General features: G+C 34.9%; 1 protein-coding gene across 1 annotated transcript in view; it reads left to right on the top strand.

The window, feature by feature from the left end:
* Positions 1-6,060, top strand: part of LOC123665140 — a 36,184-nt gene extending 30,124 nt beyond the window's left edge. Inside the window, exons 20-24 of the mRNA XM_045599486.1 lie at positions 2,528-2,683; positions 3,584-3,756; positions 4,561-4,770; positions 5,309-5,385; positions 5,928-6,060. Of these exons, the coding sequence (XP_045455442.1) occupies positions 2,528-2,683; positions 3,584-3,756; positions 4,561-4,770; positions 5,309-5,385; positions 5,928-6,060 (749 nt within the window). The remainder of the gene's footprint in view (positions 1-2,527; positions 2,684-3,583; positions 3,757-4,560; positions 4,771-5,308; positions 5,386-5,927) is intronic.
* The last annotated feature ends 9,771 nt before the right edge of the window (positions 6,061-15,831 follow it).

Genomic DNA, 15,831 nt, shown 5'->3' with positions numbered 1-15,831 from the left:
GTACAAAGTAATTCGTATTTTGATTTAGTTAATCAGAAATGATTAAATAAATATTTTATAATTTTGAAGTCGGTGCCAAGTAAAACAATAACTACTCTAGTATCTACTCGTAAGTTTTATTCAGTTTTCTTTCATAATTTGTTTCATTGACTATTAGGTTGAATACTGTTATTATTCTGTTATTGTTTTGACATATCTAATAGTATGTAGTCTTTCGACTGAATTGGAAGCTGCTTTTCTATATTTGCAGGGCGCGGGCGTAGGTTATACTCACACTCTTTACTATACTATGTAGGTAGTACTTAAAATGATTATAACAAAATTGTAATGCGATCCGATCCAATCTATCGTGTGGCATAGGGAGTAACTCAGAGCAGTGCCTAGGACTTGCGACCCAGGTGTTGGTTTAAGGAGATCTCCTTTGAGATGCGCATCAACGCTCACCTTCACTGCTCGAGTTATCCGCCATAATATGTAACAATTAATTCGTATGCACAAATTAATTATCGAATGAGTCTAGGTTAAGCTACTAGCAGGATACAACAAATGTATCGTGCCAAGCCAGAGCCAAGACTGCCTTAGCCGAGGTGACACCGTTCGTTGTATACATGTCAGAACAATTCGAGTAATATAATAAATGAGGGTAGGTGACTATCGAACGATGTGCTAGGTGGCGCGATCGTTGCATCTGTTGTTTAATAATTCCTTTCTAATTGCGTAAGACAGCGCTAATGCCGACAAGTATTATTTGTACTTGTTTGTTGTGTGTGTGTGTTGTTTGTATTTGTTATTGTAGCCAGGTTGGTGTAGTATTTACTTGGCACCAACTTCAAAATTATAAAATATTTATTTAATCATTTCTGATTAACTAAATCAAAATACGAATTACTTTGTACTAAGTAAATTTATTTTTCACTTTTTAGTTTCCTTTTTGAAGTCGGTTTTTTTTTTCTTAAAAATTATTTTATTTTACAATTTTTAGTGATGGGTAGACCTAACAAGGATGGTTTTTCTCTTATGTCGGGGATTCGGAAACATACACAATACACAAGCACAAACACCCAGATCATGACAAACATCTATATGGCCAATACAAATGACTGTCGTGCGCGGGGATTGAACCCACTAACGCCAGCGCAACAGCCGGTACTGTGACCGCTGCGCTAACGCGTCGACATACTATGAGTAAAGTTCGCTATCAGGTGTACGTAATAACAACCGGGACTGACAGCCTAGCGTGTTCTCCGAGGCTAGGTTGGGAGAACCACAAGGATTAACAACTAGACCGAAAATAAATATTTGTGTAAACATTAATATCCACGCCGAGCGGGAATAGAACCCGCGACCGTCGGTGTTTAGGCGCCGCTGAAACGGCACATGCACCATTATATCAAAGCGGTCGTCAAACAGCAAAAGATAACTGCTGTAAATTGTTGAGAAATTCCCTCGAGTGTTTATGGGCTCCATCATCAAACCTTTTCCTGCGACACACATGATCACACAGCAGGCAATTGCTATAAATCGTTGAAAAGTTCCCTCGACTATCTTTCGTCTCCATCATCAGACTGAAATGGCACTTATAACTCATATATACGCAAAGTTCTCACCAATAGAAACGAATTAAGTTCAAACAGCAGGTAAATGCTATATATAAATCGTTAAAGAGTTCCCTCGACTAACTTTTATCTCCATCATCAGACTGTAATGGCACTTATAACTCATACAGGTGCAAAGTTCTCATCAATAGAAACGAATTAAGTTCAAACAGCAGGTAATTGCTATAAATCGTTAAAGAGTTCCCTCGACTATCTTTCGTCTCCATCATCAGACTTTAATGGCACTTCTAACTCATATAGGTGCAAAGTTCTCATCAATAGAAACAAATTAAGTTCAAACAGCAGGTAATTGCTATAAGTCGTTGAAGAGTACCCTCGACTATCTTTCGTCTCCATCATCAGACTGAAATGGCACTTATAACTCATATATACGCAAAGTTCTCACCAATAGAAACGAATTAAGTTCAAACAGCAGGTAATTGCTATAAATCGTTAAAGAGTTCCCTCGACTAACTTTTGTCTCCATCATCAGACTGTAATGGCACTTATAACTTATACAGGTGCAAAGTTCTCATCAATAAAAACGAATTAAGTTCAAAAAGCAGGTAATTGCTATAAATTGTTGAAGAGTTCCCTCGACTATCTTTCTTCTCCATCATCAGATCGACTCCAGACCTTTAGTGCTTTATAGTACTTAATGAAAACATGATTAAATTTACTAGTCACCCTTACGATTTTTGAAAGTTTCCCTCGATTTCTCTGAGATCCCATCATCAGATACTGGTTTCCTTATCATGGTACCAAACTATGAATATCTCCTTTCCAACAAAAAAAGAGTTATCCAAATCGGTTCATAAACGAAGAAGTTATCTCCGAACATACATAAAAAAAAAATATATATACGGTCGAATTGAGTAACCTCCCCCTTTTTTTGAAGTCGGTTAAAAATAGATTACAACGAATATTTGCAGGTAACTCAGTATCCCAAAACCAGCCGTCAGACTACGATGGTGACTGGGTGAGGGTTCGTCGCCAGGCTGATGACGTCACCACCACTACCGCTCCAGTTGTTGAGGAAGAGAAGCCTGGGAGGATACTGCCGAAATACGCTCTTTATAATGCTTCTGGTTTGTGCAACATTTTGCATTGCAACTTAAATAGTCACTCTGTGTTTCTGTGCCTGCGTGTATGTCTGTGTGTGTGTGTCTCAGTATTTCGCAATTAGCCTTTTTAAAAATAATTTTCCAAGAATTTTCCGATCGAATTGGGTAAGAATCGACTCCAACGAGCAACATGAAATTGAAACGTGGTGAAGGTTATCATTCATCATCATCATTTCAGCCTATTGCAGTCCACTGTTGGATATAGGACTCCACAAGTTCGCGTCAAAAATGACATTGATGTTGCCCATAGTCACCACGCCGGGCAGGCGGGTTGGTGACCTTAGGGCTGGCTTTGTCACACTGAAGACGCTGCTGTCCGTCGTCGGCCTGTGTATTTCAAAGCCAGCAGTTGGATGGTTATCCCACCATCGGTCGTCTTTATAAGTTCCAAGGTGGTAGTGGAACTGTATTATCCCTTCCCACGGGAAGGAGGGGGTAGCTATATTCTTTAATGCCGTAGCCATACAGCATGTTACATGTCAAGTACATGTTATAGTTAAGATGAAACGAATAAAGGATATCAGATGATCGGAATGTAGATTTAATTATTATTATGGTATCTTAATAGTATTCTTGTGATATACCTACCGACTTTTTAGTTTAAACTTTTTATGATTGAGCAATCTCTCACTATCTATAAAGTAAATATTAGTACATGTATAGCAGTAGTAGAGATAATAGATTGTGATGTATGAAGGTTAATTAAGTTTTAATTTAACTATGCCAGCCGAGTTTCTGATGAAACTTTTAATTATAAAATTAGACACATCGGAAAATGCACGTTCTTGGGAAATTTGAAAGCATTTTTCTTTCATATTCGAATCTGTTTTTGAAAAATTAATAGAATTTAATGGGTTTTTACAGGTCCTCCAGGTAAAGGAGCTCTGTTGTACTCCACGGGATGGCCAGAGCTGAGGTGGCCAGATGGCTCAGTGACGGTGCTGGACACGCCAGTGGGGGAGCCGACGGTGAAACCTACTCGACTTTATACCATCCTGGTAGTTCGATTTGCTGATGGAGACAATACTAGGGACAAGGTAATCAAGTAACTTATTACTTAAATATTCATCAAACATTATTTGGTAACGAACGCTTTGTTTGATAGTAATTGTTTAGTTTTTCCTCGATACTTCGCATTAGAGAATATACTATTGGATGCAGATACATTGATTATAAAATATTGCCCTAAAATGTCATCAATCGTTGAAGAGTTTTATAATCTACTTAAATAAACTAAATGAAAAACTACAATTGAAAAACTACATTGGAATTTAAATAAAACGAAGTAAACTCGACACATGCTTTGGTTGATCAATATAAAAAGTTTTTAACAAATAAATTAAACTGCCAAAAAAAAAACTGAAAACCAAAAAATAATAAACCTTCTTTATTTAACCTTATTAACTAAGTTCTTAAACTAATATATCTAAGTAATTTTGATTCAGCGTCAAACAAGCAAATTAATTAATTATCTAAAACGTGATAATCAAATAATCAGTAGGAAATACCATCAATTTCTTGTCTACAGTGGACGGATTACAACTATATATATTATTCAGTGTGAGTATGGCATTACTATGATCCCTAAGTACATAAACAGGTTGGTAATTATTTTCGCCGCCGCACATCACGCTTTACGTAACTAATTAATTTGCTTTCGGAGAGGAAATAATAAACGTCCAAATAATTTAACATCCATAATATTTTTTACTATTATTAATTGAATATTATTTTAAACCAAAGTCGAAAATATATGTAAGCACGTAAACCATCTGCCAGCATGATTACAGATTTAAAAACTAAGCCAGTTAAAATACATATCTGTACCATTCCTGCTCCAGATAACCCTGGAGTTCTCATTCAAACAATCAGCGGGTTGGTGGACGGCAGTGGGCGTGGAGGTGAAGCGAGGTCTGGAGAACACAGGTCTGAACCTGCAAGCTCCAGCGCCTCCAGATGCACCGTCTGCTGTGATGGGGAAGGCGTACCAATGCTCACAGCCCCTTGTGTACGAGTCTGAGGAAGCTAGCCTCGTGCTGCCTAATGTTCTGGTAATAGAAATTGATTAGTGTGAAATAAGTTTTATACTGCCGTTTAGAGATCAAAGGCATCATTACATTTATTTTATGATTACAATTCATCAAATATTTTTGATTACAGTGTATTTTAATATTGTATAACCATTTATTTGAATCAAACAAATTCAAAATATGAACTAATTTTTTTAAGAAATCGATATTTATACTTTTTTGCATTTTATTTATGCACGGCAGCATCGTTCTATAGCTTAGTTAATTTGGATTGGCTTAAATAAACGTTTGGACGTTTTTGATGCTTATTTCTATTAGAATTTGTATTTTGTACTGGGGGTGGTAACGCTTCAAAGGATTACTTATTTGAAATAGAATTCGTTGTTTGCGTTTACTGACGTCATTTTTATCCTTTTATAATAAAGCAAAACATGAATTTTGATCCTGTTTCGTTAAAGAATAACAACCTAGACACTAATCCGACGAAAATATGTAATAGTTAAATTTATAATAAATGTTGGTTTGTTATTGTTGTTAATATTTTAATTTTATTTTACAGATGCAACCTTTCATGGACAGTACAGAGAAGTTCGCTGATGCATTTGATTGTATCACCTTTACAACTGTGCCCATTTGGTAAGCGTCCACCAGATATTTCAAAGTTATTGTTGCTTCACAAATATGTGACAGCAAAATTGTCGCACTTAAAATTACAATTTGAAATGATGATGTCAGAGATTTTCATACAAAAATTCCATCTAAATATCCGACATTTTCGTTTGATTTGTCCAAAATTTTGTACGATTTCTCTAACGGCTTGGCATCAATGATATTTTAAAATATGTCATCGTTTGTCCGCCATTTTAGGAAAATTAACCTTCTCTTAAAGCCTCTTTCTTTTAGAAGAGGTGGCCATTTAATTTGTGGTAAATCAATCCTGGCAATAACTATTGCACAGAACAAACAAAATGAAAGCATTACAGACAAATAAATATTAAGCTACTGCATAGCTCATATAGGAATTTGAATAGATTAGATACTGTAACAGTCTACAGTATACTTACTCGAACGATTTAACGAGTCCATAAGCCTCATTTGATTGTATAATTTTGATAAGGTTACAATTGAACTAGGATGTGCTTATGTATGGTAATTTTAAAAAAAAAGAACTCTTCCAGGTCTGGTCTCATGGTGTCATTCCTGATGCTGTTCGTCCTCGGGATCTCGATCTCGATGATCTTGGACATCAAGACCATGGACCGGTTCGAGACGAATAAAACGAAGCAGCTCACCATCACCGTCAGCGATTGAAGCATCATCATTTGTTTCTAGAAACTTCATATCGTTCGATATTAGGAAATGTGGATTTATATATACTTCTTTAAAGGCGTTGATATTTCTATGAGCCGTAGTATGTTGTTTTATAGCCTATGCATGTTATTACTTTATAATGTAATTTTGATATCTTGGAACATTTAAGAGTACATATCTCTATTAACCTGACATGTTTAGAGATTGTAAGGATTTCTTTTAATTTCGTAGTCAAATATTTGAGTTGCCTTGTTGATATACTTTGTAATATGTAGTAGTTATGAAAGTATTCTGCTGTGTGGCTACGGCACTAAAGAATTTAGCCACCCCCTCTCTTCCCGTGGGTGTCGTAAGAGGCGACTAAGGGATAACAAGGTTCCACAACCACCTTGGAACTTATGAAGCCGACCGATGGCGGGATAACCATCCAACTGCTGGCTTTGAAATACACAGGCCGAAGACGGGCAGCAGCGTCTTCGGTGCGACAAAGCCAGTACTGCGGTCACCAACCCGCCTGCCCAGCGTGGTGACTATGGGCAAAACACACGAGTTCACGTTATTTTTGGCGTAAACTTGTGGAGGCCTATGTCCAGCAGTGGACTGTATAGGCTGTAATGATGAAAGTATTAAAAAAACTACGTTTTAACCTGTCTAAATATAGTAAAATTGTTAAACACGTATATTTTAGTTACCTGTATGCATATTTTCATATTTTTAATTAGTTTTTAAAATTTAATATTTCCTGAAGATTCATAACCGAAATTTTTAATAAAATATAATGCAAGCAAGTAATAAATACATTCTTATCTATTCAAGAATTGTGAAAATTTTAAAAGTTGTCCTAAGTGTTAACAATTAATGCGACATATCGATGAAGAGAAGATTGATAAATAATTATTGTAAAGAACAATAAAAGCTGAGAATTCAAATAAAGTCTATCGCACATTAATATGAATATTTCCCACACTTGACTGTATAGATACAAGTGTGTGTAGCGAGTGTTTGTAAGTTTGTCTTAGCAGTGAAGATGGAATTTTTTACGGGTATAGTCAGAACCATATTCTCGTTTTATGGCTGTCAGTAACAATTTCAGCTAATGAATGAGAGTAACTGCTAATAGTGGGAATGATAGGAGGAAAGAGAGGGAGGGAGTGGGGGAGAGGAAGGATGAGAGAGAGGGAGACAAGCTGAGAGAGCGAGAGGGACGAGAGATGTATTAGTGGAGAGAGATGGATAAGTGGAGAGAGAGGGATTAGTGGAGAGAGATGGATTAGTGGAGAGAGAGGGATTAGTGGAGAGAGATGGATTAGTGTTGAGAGATGGATTAGTGGAGGAAGATGGATTAGTGGAGAAGGGTGGATTAGTGGAGAGAGATGGATTAGTGGAGGAAGATGGATTAGTGGAGAGAGAGGGAGAGAGGATAAGGAAAAAAGGGAAAAAGAAAAAGGCAGATAGAGGCAGTAAGACCGAGAGCTAGAATGACAGCTTTCGGCTTAAAAAAATATGTGAAAATACTCTTCTGTAATGATGCAGTTGTTATAAAATATTTGCTGTATTTTGCTGAAGATATAAAAATGATGAGCAAGAAATCTTTTCCATTGTAATAAGTAAAATAATAACTTATAAGATATTATTTGTGTTAATAAATGTTCATAATGTTCAAAGAATTAAAGTTAAAATACATATCAATAAACGCATTTTTATTTTCGCAAGTAACAAGTTAGTTTCAATTAAAATATAAAAAAATAATGGTGTCTTGGACACCAGACTTCTTTCTCGAGGTAAAAAGAAAATAATTATTAGGTTAAAAATATAATTATGATTTTTTTGATAGATATTGTCAAAAACTGCTTTACAAAATTATTTTAACATTTTTATTTTATTCAGAATGATTCATAAATAATGATTATAACAGTCATCATGTAGACTACACATCAGACACTGTATAGCGAACATAGCTATACATAATATAAAAACAAGTTTGGTTTTTTTCTTGTGTTTTTCCTTTTATTTTATTTTTTCACGTTTGTTAATTTAAATTTTAAACGGGTGGATGGTCGTAATTGGCCTTTTTGATTATATTTCATTCTAGTTTGTTTCATATTTTTTTCTGTGCTGTGTACCATCCCTTATAAGTAAATAAATAAATAAATAAAAATCTTACTCCACGCATTTTTGTTACGGACGTTTTTTGCCCCTACCCCTATCCCACCGCTTCATACCATAAGGAGCTTCGTTCCAATAAACATTTTATTTGAATATCACTTTTGAACCATCACTTTAAAACAATATAGAAAAGTTTATGTGAAGCAACCGAAACAAGTATTTCCTGCATAAAAGCCAGCTAACTAAATCCACACATCTTTACCATTTACGCCTTGAAGTTTAACACTTTTGTTATCATAATTTATAAAATTATCGCTGTTCCAAACGCATACAAAATGCAGTAATTTAAAGACAAATCCTTTCCAATAAGTCTATGTTAACGATATTAGATATGAGTGGGATCATTGGAATACTATGCAGGCGATAAATATTCAACGTCGTATGTAGGCAGCGGGGTCGAGCTTTCCACTCCTTGCTCTTATGGAACTAGTTCTTCGTTATCAGATCTTGTATGTATTTATGAAGATTATTACTTAAAATTGAGTATATATTCGTGATATGTTTGTATGTAAAATAATAAAAGGAATCGCCTTTATGTATGTAAGTACATATAACTTCTTAAGTGCGCCGCATTGGATAATTCATTATTATCAAGGTTAATAAAGGAATATAATTAATTGTGTGTTCTAAATTACCGACTTTAAACACATAATATTGTAGATAACACTCGTCAAAACTCACTTAAATTTCAATGACGTCATATACATAATATGCACCAGCTTTCATATGCGAAAACAATTAACATACGCACTAGTCGTATGTGTTTTTGTCATAACCTTACAAATCGACGGTTAAAAATATAATTCTTTGTTGTTAGTAACAATTAGTTTTATAACTCTACAAAAATAGTCCTATCTTTACTCAAAATCACCTTATTTACTAATACAGCTAAATAATATAGTTCTCAAATAGTGTTGTGACCCTGTTGTCAGTATGGTGTGGGAGCAGTGCTCTTGGCTAGGGTTAGAGTTGGTAACACGCTTGTCTTCTGCGAGGGCGCTCGATGGGTCGAGGACCCACGGTCGCCTGGCCTCAGAACGGTGGTTTGCTCCTGGACCTCGTCTCCCTCTTGCAGAAGGCGTTGGGATTGACTTGGGCCGAAAGGATACACCGGGGGCATCGTGGTAGAATGTGAAAGCGAGCCCATGGCGTCCCCATTAAGGTACCGCCGGAAAACAGACCGTGGTAACACACTTGTAATACTCATGGTATTGTAGGCGTCTATAGGCTACGTTATTCGCTTATCATGACAGGGTAACCTTGTTTTTTAGTATCCAAAAAAAAAATATAAGAAATTAAAAAAAAAAAACGGTAAAAATACTTATAAAAAATAAATCAATTGGATAATTATGCGTAAAAAATTAGGTTATTTTTTATTAAATCAAAATATATATTTTAAAAAGTGTGTCGCATTTCTTCGATGTAATTAATAAAACTATTAGTAAGATTTTGATTATATAAAATGTAGGTTAATATGACACGTTAGTCAATGTAAATAAAATAAATTTTAAATATCGTTTAAAATAATAATAAAAATCAATAATAACTAATATTTTGGTGAATCTACCTGTAAGAAAATAAAATCTGATTTCATTTAATTTTATTTTTACAAATTCTTTCTCACACACACGACAAAACGGAACGATCTAGGTAAGTGTAATCCACGCGAGCGAAGGCGCCAGCGAATAGCTAGTAGATAATAAAAATGAGTTTTTCAGAGGTTAAGAGATTGAAGATCTGTTTACAAGTTAGTGATAAAGTTTGTCTAACAGATAATGTACTGATAGACATTATTAACAGTAAAGAACGCTTATTAATAACTTTTCGACTACCTCTTGATGTAAATATAAATAATAATAATAAAACTAATAAAACAGGCCTCTAATCTGACAAATATTATTGTGTTAGTAGCATGCACTGCTTTCGTATTTTTGACTACCCCGTTGGCGCAGTTTCCAGGGACCGTGTTTCTTTTAGACCCTTTGAAGTTTTTAGTGTTTTACGATTACGTCAGTCGATTAATATCGTCAATTCAACAAGGCGAGGTCAATCCAGCGTGCAAATTCCAATTAATACATTGCCATAATACGTAATCGTAAAAATGTTTGATTCTTCAACCGATCGGAACGAACGCGTCCGTCGAGGACTTTCACTCGCGACGGTGATTATTTAAATTTTATTGAAATACCTTGTCACTGGAATCCTTCGGCTTCTATCTAATATGTTTAATTAGTTCATTATCAGTTTGAGGTAAATATTTTGTTTCTTTGTTTTTATTAACATTATTTATTTATAAATTACTATCTTTACCATACATATACGGTCTCTTTCTAAGGAAATGTACTGACTGTGTTTAGAGCTAACAGATATACCTAATTATTCATTTATTTTAATAAATGGATGAAATACAAATATAAATTTTATACTCAAACTTCAGGTTGGAGTTGAAGTCACAACCCTGGCGCGGAAAGCTGAATCATTAACAATCGCGCCAACGAGCTACTTGTACGAACAATGTGATACGAGCTTAATAAGAACAAAAACGGGGCCAATAATTACTTGCAAAAATTAAAAATACAAAAGTATTGAAAAACACAGTAGCAATGAAAGTATTTGTCAATGAGATACAGCTTATGATACAAAGAGGCGAATAGTTCCCACAGTAGGAGCAGTAATTATGAGGAAAGTGGGCGATTACTGCGTCGTGTGCGGCGGATCGATTGGACAGACACTGAGGCTGAGCGTATGATACTTGTAGCGATGAGTATTTTGGATAAAATAAAAATTTATTTAATATACAGTAAAATATCTATAATAAATAAAAAAAAAAAAAATCTGTATTTCAGGTAACAAATAATCACTAAGACAATTCTTCTTACAATTCAAAGAATAAAATCGACTAAAAATTTAAATGAAACAATAATATTAAAAATACAAAAAAAGCAAAATAACAATTATAAATTATACTAATACAAATGGAAATAATTAACAATTACTTTATTAGAAATTTAGTAAAATAAATAAATTTTACTTAAATAAACGAGTAATTATGTAATAATGTTTTTAAGTATTATTATTAAGTATTTGATATGGAACTGTTAATGATAAGTATCTCTTCTTAACTTTGTCATATGTTCTTTTTTAATATCGGAAACAGTTTTTGGTCGAGTGATACTACTGTGATTGTCTTTCTGTATTTTGCATTGAAATACCACTTGTTTCCAAAATAAAATAAAATAAAATAAAATAAAATAGAATAAAATAAAATAAAATAAAATAAAATAAAATAAAATTTGATAGAATAGAATGAATTTAAAAACACTCAAAAGTAACAAAAAAAGAATCAATCAAATGTAGTATACATAGCTTCTGAAGGACCCAACAAAATGGACATTTTGGGTTCGTTATTGACAAAGTTTCTATGATAGGAAATTTAAAAAGAAAAGCCAATCGAGAGAGGTATTAAGTCTTTCGGGTTCGATAGTACATTGTAATAATACTCTTACTTAATGGACTAATAAATAGAGGATTGTAATCAAATATGAAAATCATGTGACAATAAATGCCTGCCCGATTTGATAATACATTAATACTGTTTAATTTCTACATTTCTGACATTAATAAGCGATTGCTTATTAGTATTGAAATTATGGATCGTATATTTTTCTAGCTTTTTTTAACCGACTTCAAAAAAGGAGGAGGTTAATCAATTCGACCTTATATATATATATTTATTTAATGTATGTTCGGGGATAACTTCGTCGTTTATGAACCGATTTTGATAACTCTTTTTTCGTTGGAAAGGAGATATCCCTGGTGTGGTACCATCATAAGGAAACCAGGATCTGATGATGGGATCCTAGAGAAATCGAATGAAACTCGAAAATTCGCATAACTTTTTACTGGGTGTACCGATTTTCATAATTTTTAATTTAATCGAAAGCCGATGTTTTGTAATTATTATGTGGCCACATTTAAATTTAATCGAGATCTTATTATAACTTTTGGAGTAATCTTTGATAATGCGTATTTACTAGACTAATTTTTCGTCTACCTACGTTGTATTACTTGTCGATATAATTGAAGTCAGTTTTTTTTTTGTTTGCCTGCAAACAATTATTATTATACCCCTAGAACACAAGCGTAACGTAGCGGATTATCTTGACGATAATTGTTATCCGCAAACCCGCATTGGAGCAGCGTGGTGGATTAAGCTCGGATCCTTTTCCTACATGGGGAAAGAGGCCTGTGCCCAGCAGTGGGATATTACAGGCTGAAGTGTAATCGTGATTGTTAACCGTAGCCTACAGATACCTACAATAACAGGAATATTGCAAGCGCTATCCCCGACCCTTCTCGGATCTTTGGCTCCCTTACTCACCACAAGAACGCAATTTGGAGTACTGTTATTTTGCGCTGATCTTCTGTAAGATCGAGGCACTTCCAGTTAGGCTGCTCTAGATCAGATAGATTTTGTGCCAAAGTTTCCCGCTGTGCGGGATTAATGACATATTAAAATAATAGATAAGCAACAATTTTTCTATTAAAAAAAAGTGAGAAAATCCTTCTTCTTCCGTTCTTTTACCTTTAAGTTCCGGTGGCGATTATTCAATATGATTAGTAACACTTTTACTTGTATGGGACTTACCGCGCCTATCAGTCGAACGTGACCATGGCGTCTGCAACGTCGTCGAAATATCGGGAGACACAAAATGACAATCACGGTGTCTCGTTCGTAAAAGTAAAAAGTATAAAAAAACATCATATGTATTGCCCTTAAAGCGCATCAAAACAACAAGGTTAATTTCTTATTGAATAATACAATTAAACTGTTTTTTTTGTGTAACATATGAAGAAACTCTACTACTTATTATAATCGCTTAAATTAAATAACCATTATTAATACTTAACGGAATAAAAATCTCCATTTCAAGGAGGATTTCCTTTTACTCTCAAAAAAAAATTAAATATCTTTGTGACTCCTCAGAAGCTATATTTATGAATGTGATAATCCTCTGAGTCGCTGCTGAATATTACTATAAACATTCATATTTGTTTCTGTTGTATTAAATAATAAATCACCAGTGTGATTATTAAATAATAAATCACCAGTGTGATTATTAAACATTAAGTGCATACATTACATTGATGGTCTGTTGAACCATTATCTTTAGTGGTTGAAAGTCACGAACTAACTTTTTTTTATTAAAAACATTAGAATAATTCTAGCTTCGACAGGAAGATAAGATTATAATAATTAGTGAAATCATTGACAATTCTCTCTCGCTCTTTCCCTTCAGCCTATCGCAGTCAAAGTTCAAAAGTTCGCGCCAAGCATCCCGGTTTTCTCCAATCCTCATCCAACCTCAATTGGCAAACTTACGTAGATCGTTGGTCCAGATGGATTAACTATCTCATTACTAAATAGCTTTATCTCTGAGAAGTCATACAAAGGTTTCCATTTACGAGAATAACTTTTGAAAAACCTAAAAAGTAATTATACGTGTAAGTACCGACTGTTCTAGTGTGGTATTGCGCCTGTCTACCCACAGCGCCATAACACGAGCGTTCTCAAGTTCGATTCTCGCTCGGGATGGATATTTGTATTTGTATAAATATTTGTTTTTGATCTGGACGTCTGTCCTTCTTGATCTCTCCGCCGAGTCTTGTAGACACTTGACAGCAATCATTACTCATGGTAGGTATATCCACCATCCCGTAGAGCAGCAGCGTTGCGGATTAAGTTCCCCATCGTAAAGAAACATCTCCTACATGGAGTTTATACTGAATAAAAACCGCCACGTGTGTTCCGCCGATGTGCCTATGTGGCGGAGTCGCAGGGACGCTGTAGTATGCTACCGTAATACATGGAGACATAAGCCAAAGCCCAGCAGTGGGAAGTAATAGCCAGTATCGAATTCAAATTATCAATCAAGTTTCAACTTAAAGAAGATTACGAAAATAAAAATATGCACCGACGAATCATTAGCTTAGACAGGCAGCGTTAGTTTTAGTTGTATTGTTGTACAGCCAATGTATAGACGACGAATGAGACCTAGTTCTTTTAAATTTCCGACGACTTCCTCCTTTTTAATACGAATTAAAATGCGCAAATAAATCATGTATTCGCTTTCACTGCGTCCATCGGAACCTGTTATCGGAATTATAAGAACTCACGACCAAACGATAGCGGCTTGATATCGCTCTGAGACTTCATTAATTTTATTTGATTATTTTCTTTTTAATCTATATTATATTTTTAATCTATGTATATCTTTAAAGTGATTTGGATAGGAGCTTGTAAAGCAAAATGAACATGATAAGTAACTGTCAGTTTCAGTATTCTAACTCTGAATTGGATAAATAGAGGTATAATTTTGGACGCTGACAGAAGCCATGTCCAAAAAACTGGAAGCGTTCGAGATGTGGCTGTACAGATGTATGTTAAGAATTTCTTGGATACCGCGTACGAAACACCACCATGCTACAAAGAATGGGGAAGGCCACAGAGATATTTACAACCATAAAGAGGAGGAAATTGGAATATTTTGGACACGTGATGCGAAACACCAAAAAATATGAACTCCTTCAACTTATCATTCATGGGAAAGTAGCAGGCAGAAGGAGGCCTGGCCGCAGAAGGATATCGTGGCAAAAGAACTCGCGCCAGTGGTTCGGGAAGTGTACAAGGTCACCGTTTAGAGCAGCGATCTCAAAAGTTGAAATCGAAAAATCGTTGAATCGATATAATGATTGCCAACCTGACAACAAGGAGACGGCACCTTAAGAAGAAGAAGAATAATTTTTATGTAAGCTTCATATAAATTGAATCAAAAACCTACCGCTAGACGGCAAAACAAGAGGTAGGTAGATAGATTATTGGAAACGGCTGTCAGCGTCTTTGTAAAAGAGCACAGGGGGCTGTAATGTTAAGTTAACATGATGGTTCTTACCAGTAACGATCGGTTGTAAATTTCGATTTTTTTTTAATACTTTATTATACACCACAAATATATTACAAACAACGCATAAAGATAGTTACAGACAGTGAAGTACAATGGGCGGACTTATGGCTAATTAGCCATTTCTTCCAGACAACCCATAACCATACATAGAAAGGAAACTTATTATATAAGAAAACTTATTAGTATTACAAAAAGTCAATAGTTAATATATAAAACGATTTATATATATTAACTTTTTTTTTTTTTTTTTTTAACAAGTCTTATACATCCACGGGCTTATGAACCCATGTCCTTTTTTACTCTAATACATCGTTTTCTTAGAAATATATTTTTTAATATTGTCTATATTACTACCAACTTACTCCTCCCAAGCAAAGCAACCTATTCGAATTTTATTTTGACATCTCGAGAATACTCTCAACGACGGCGGTGTCTCTATTATGAATCGCCATCTTGAGACTATGCTCGAGGATGTCTTTTTCCGTAGCCTCCGCCGCCCTCCCGACGAAACGACAGATCGCGTCATCTCTGTAGTCGGTGTAGTAGACACAGGCCTTGGTGTGTCTAGTCACCGCGACTATCGCGTGCGAAACGCTGTCATGTATTCGCAGCCTCCCACTCCTCGTCTGGATGACGATGA

The sequence above is a fragment of the Melitaea cinxia genome, chromosome 23, assembly GCF_905220565.1.
Source record: "Melitaea cinxia chromosome 23, ilMelCinx1.1, whole genome shotgun sequence".
NCBI lineage: Eukaryota > Metazoa > Arthropoda > Insecta > Lepidoptera > Nymphalidae > Melitaea > Melitaea cinxia.
The sequence above is the reverse complement of the archived record's forward strand: the minus strand, read 5'-3'. Positions and strand labels throughout refer to the sequence as shown.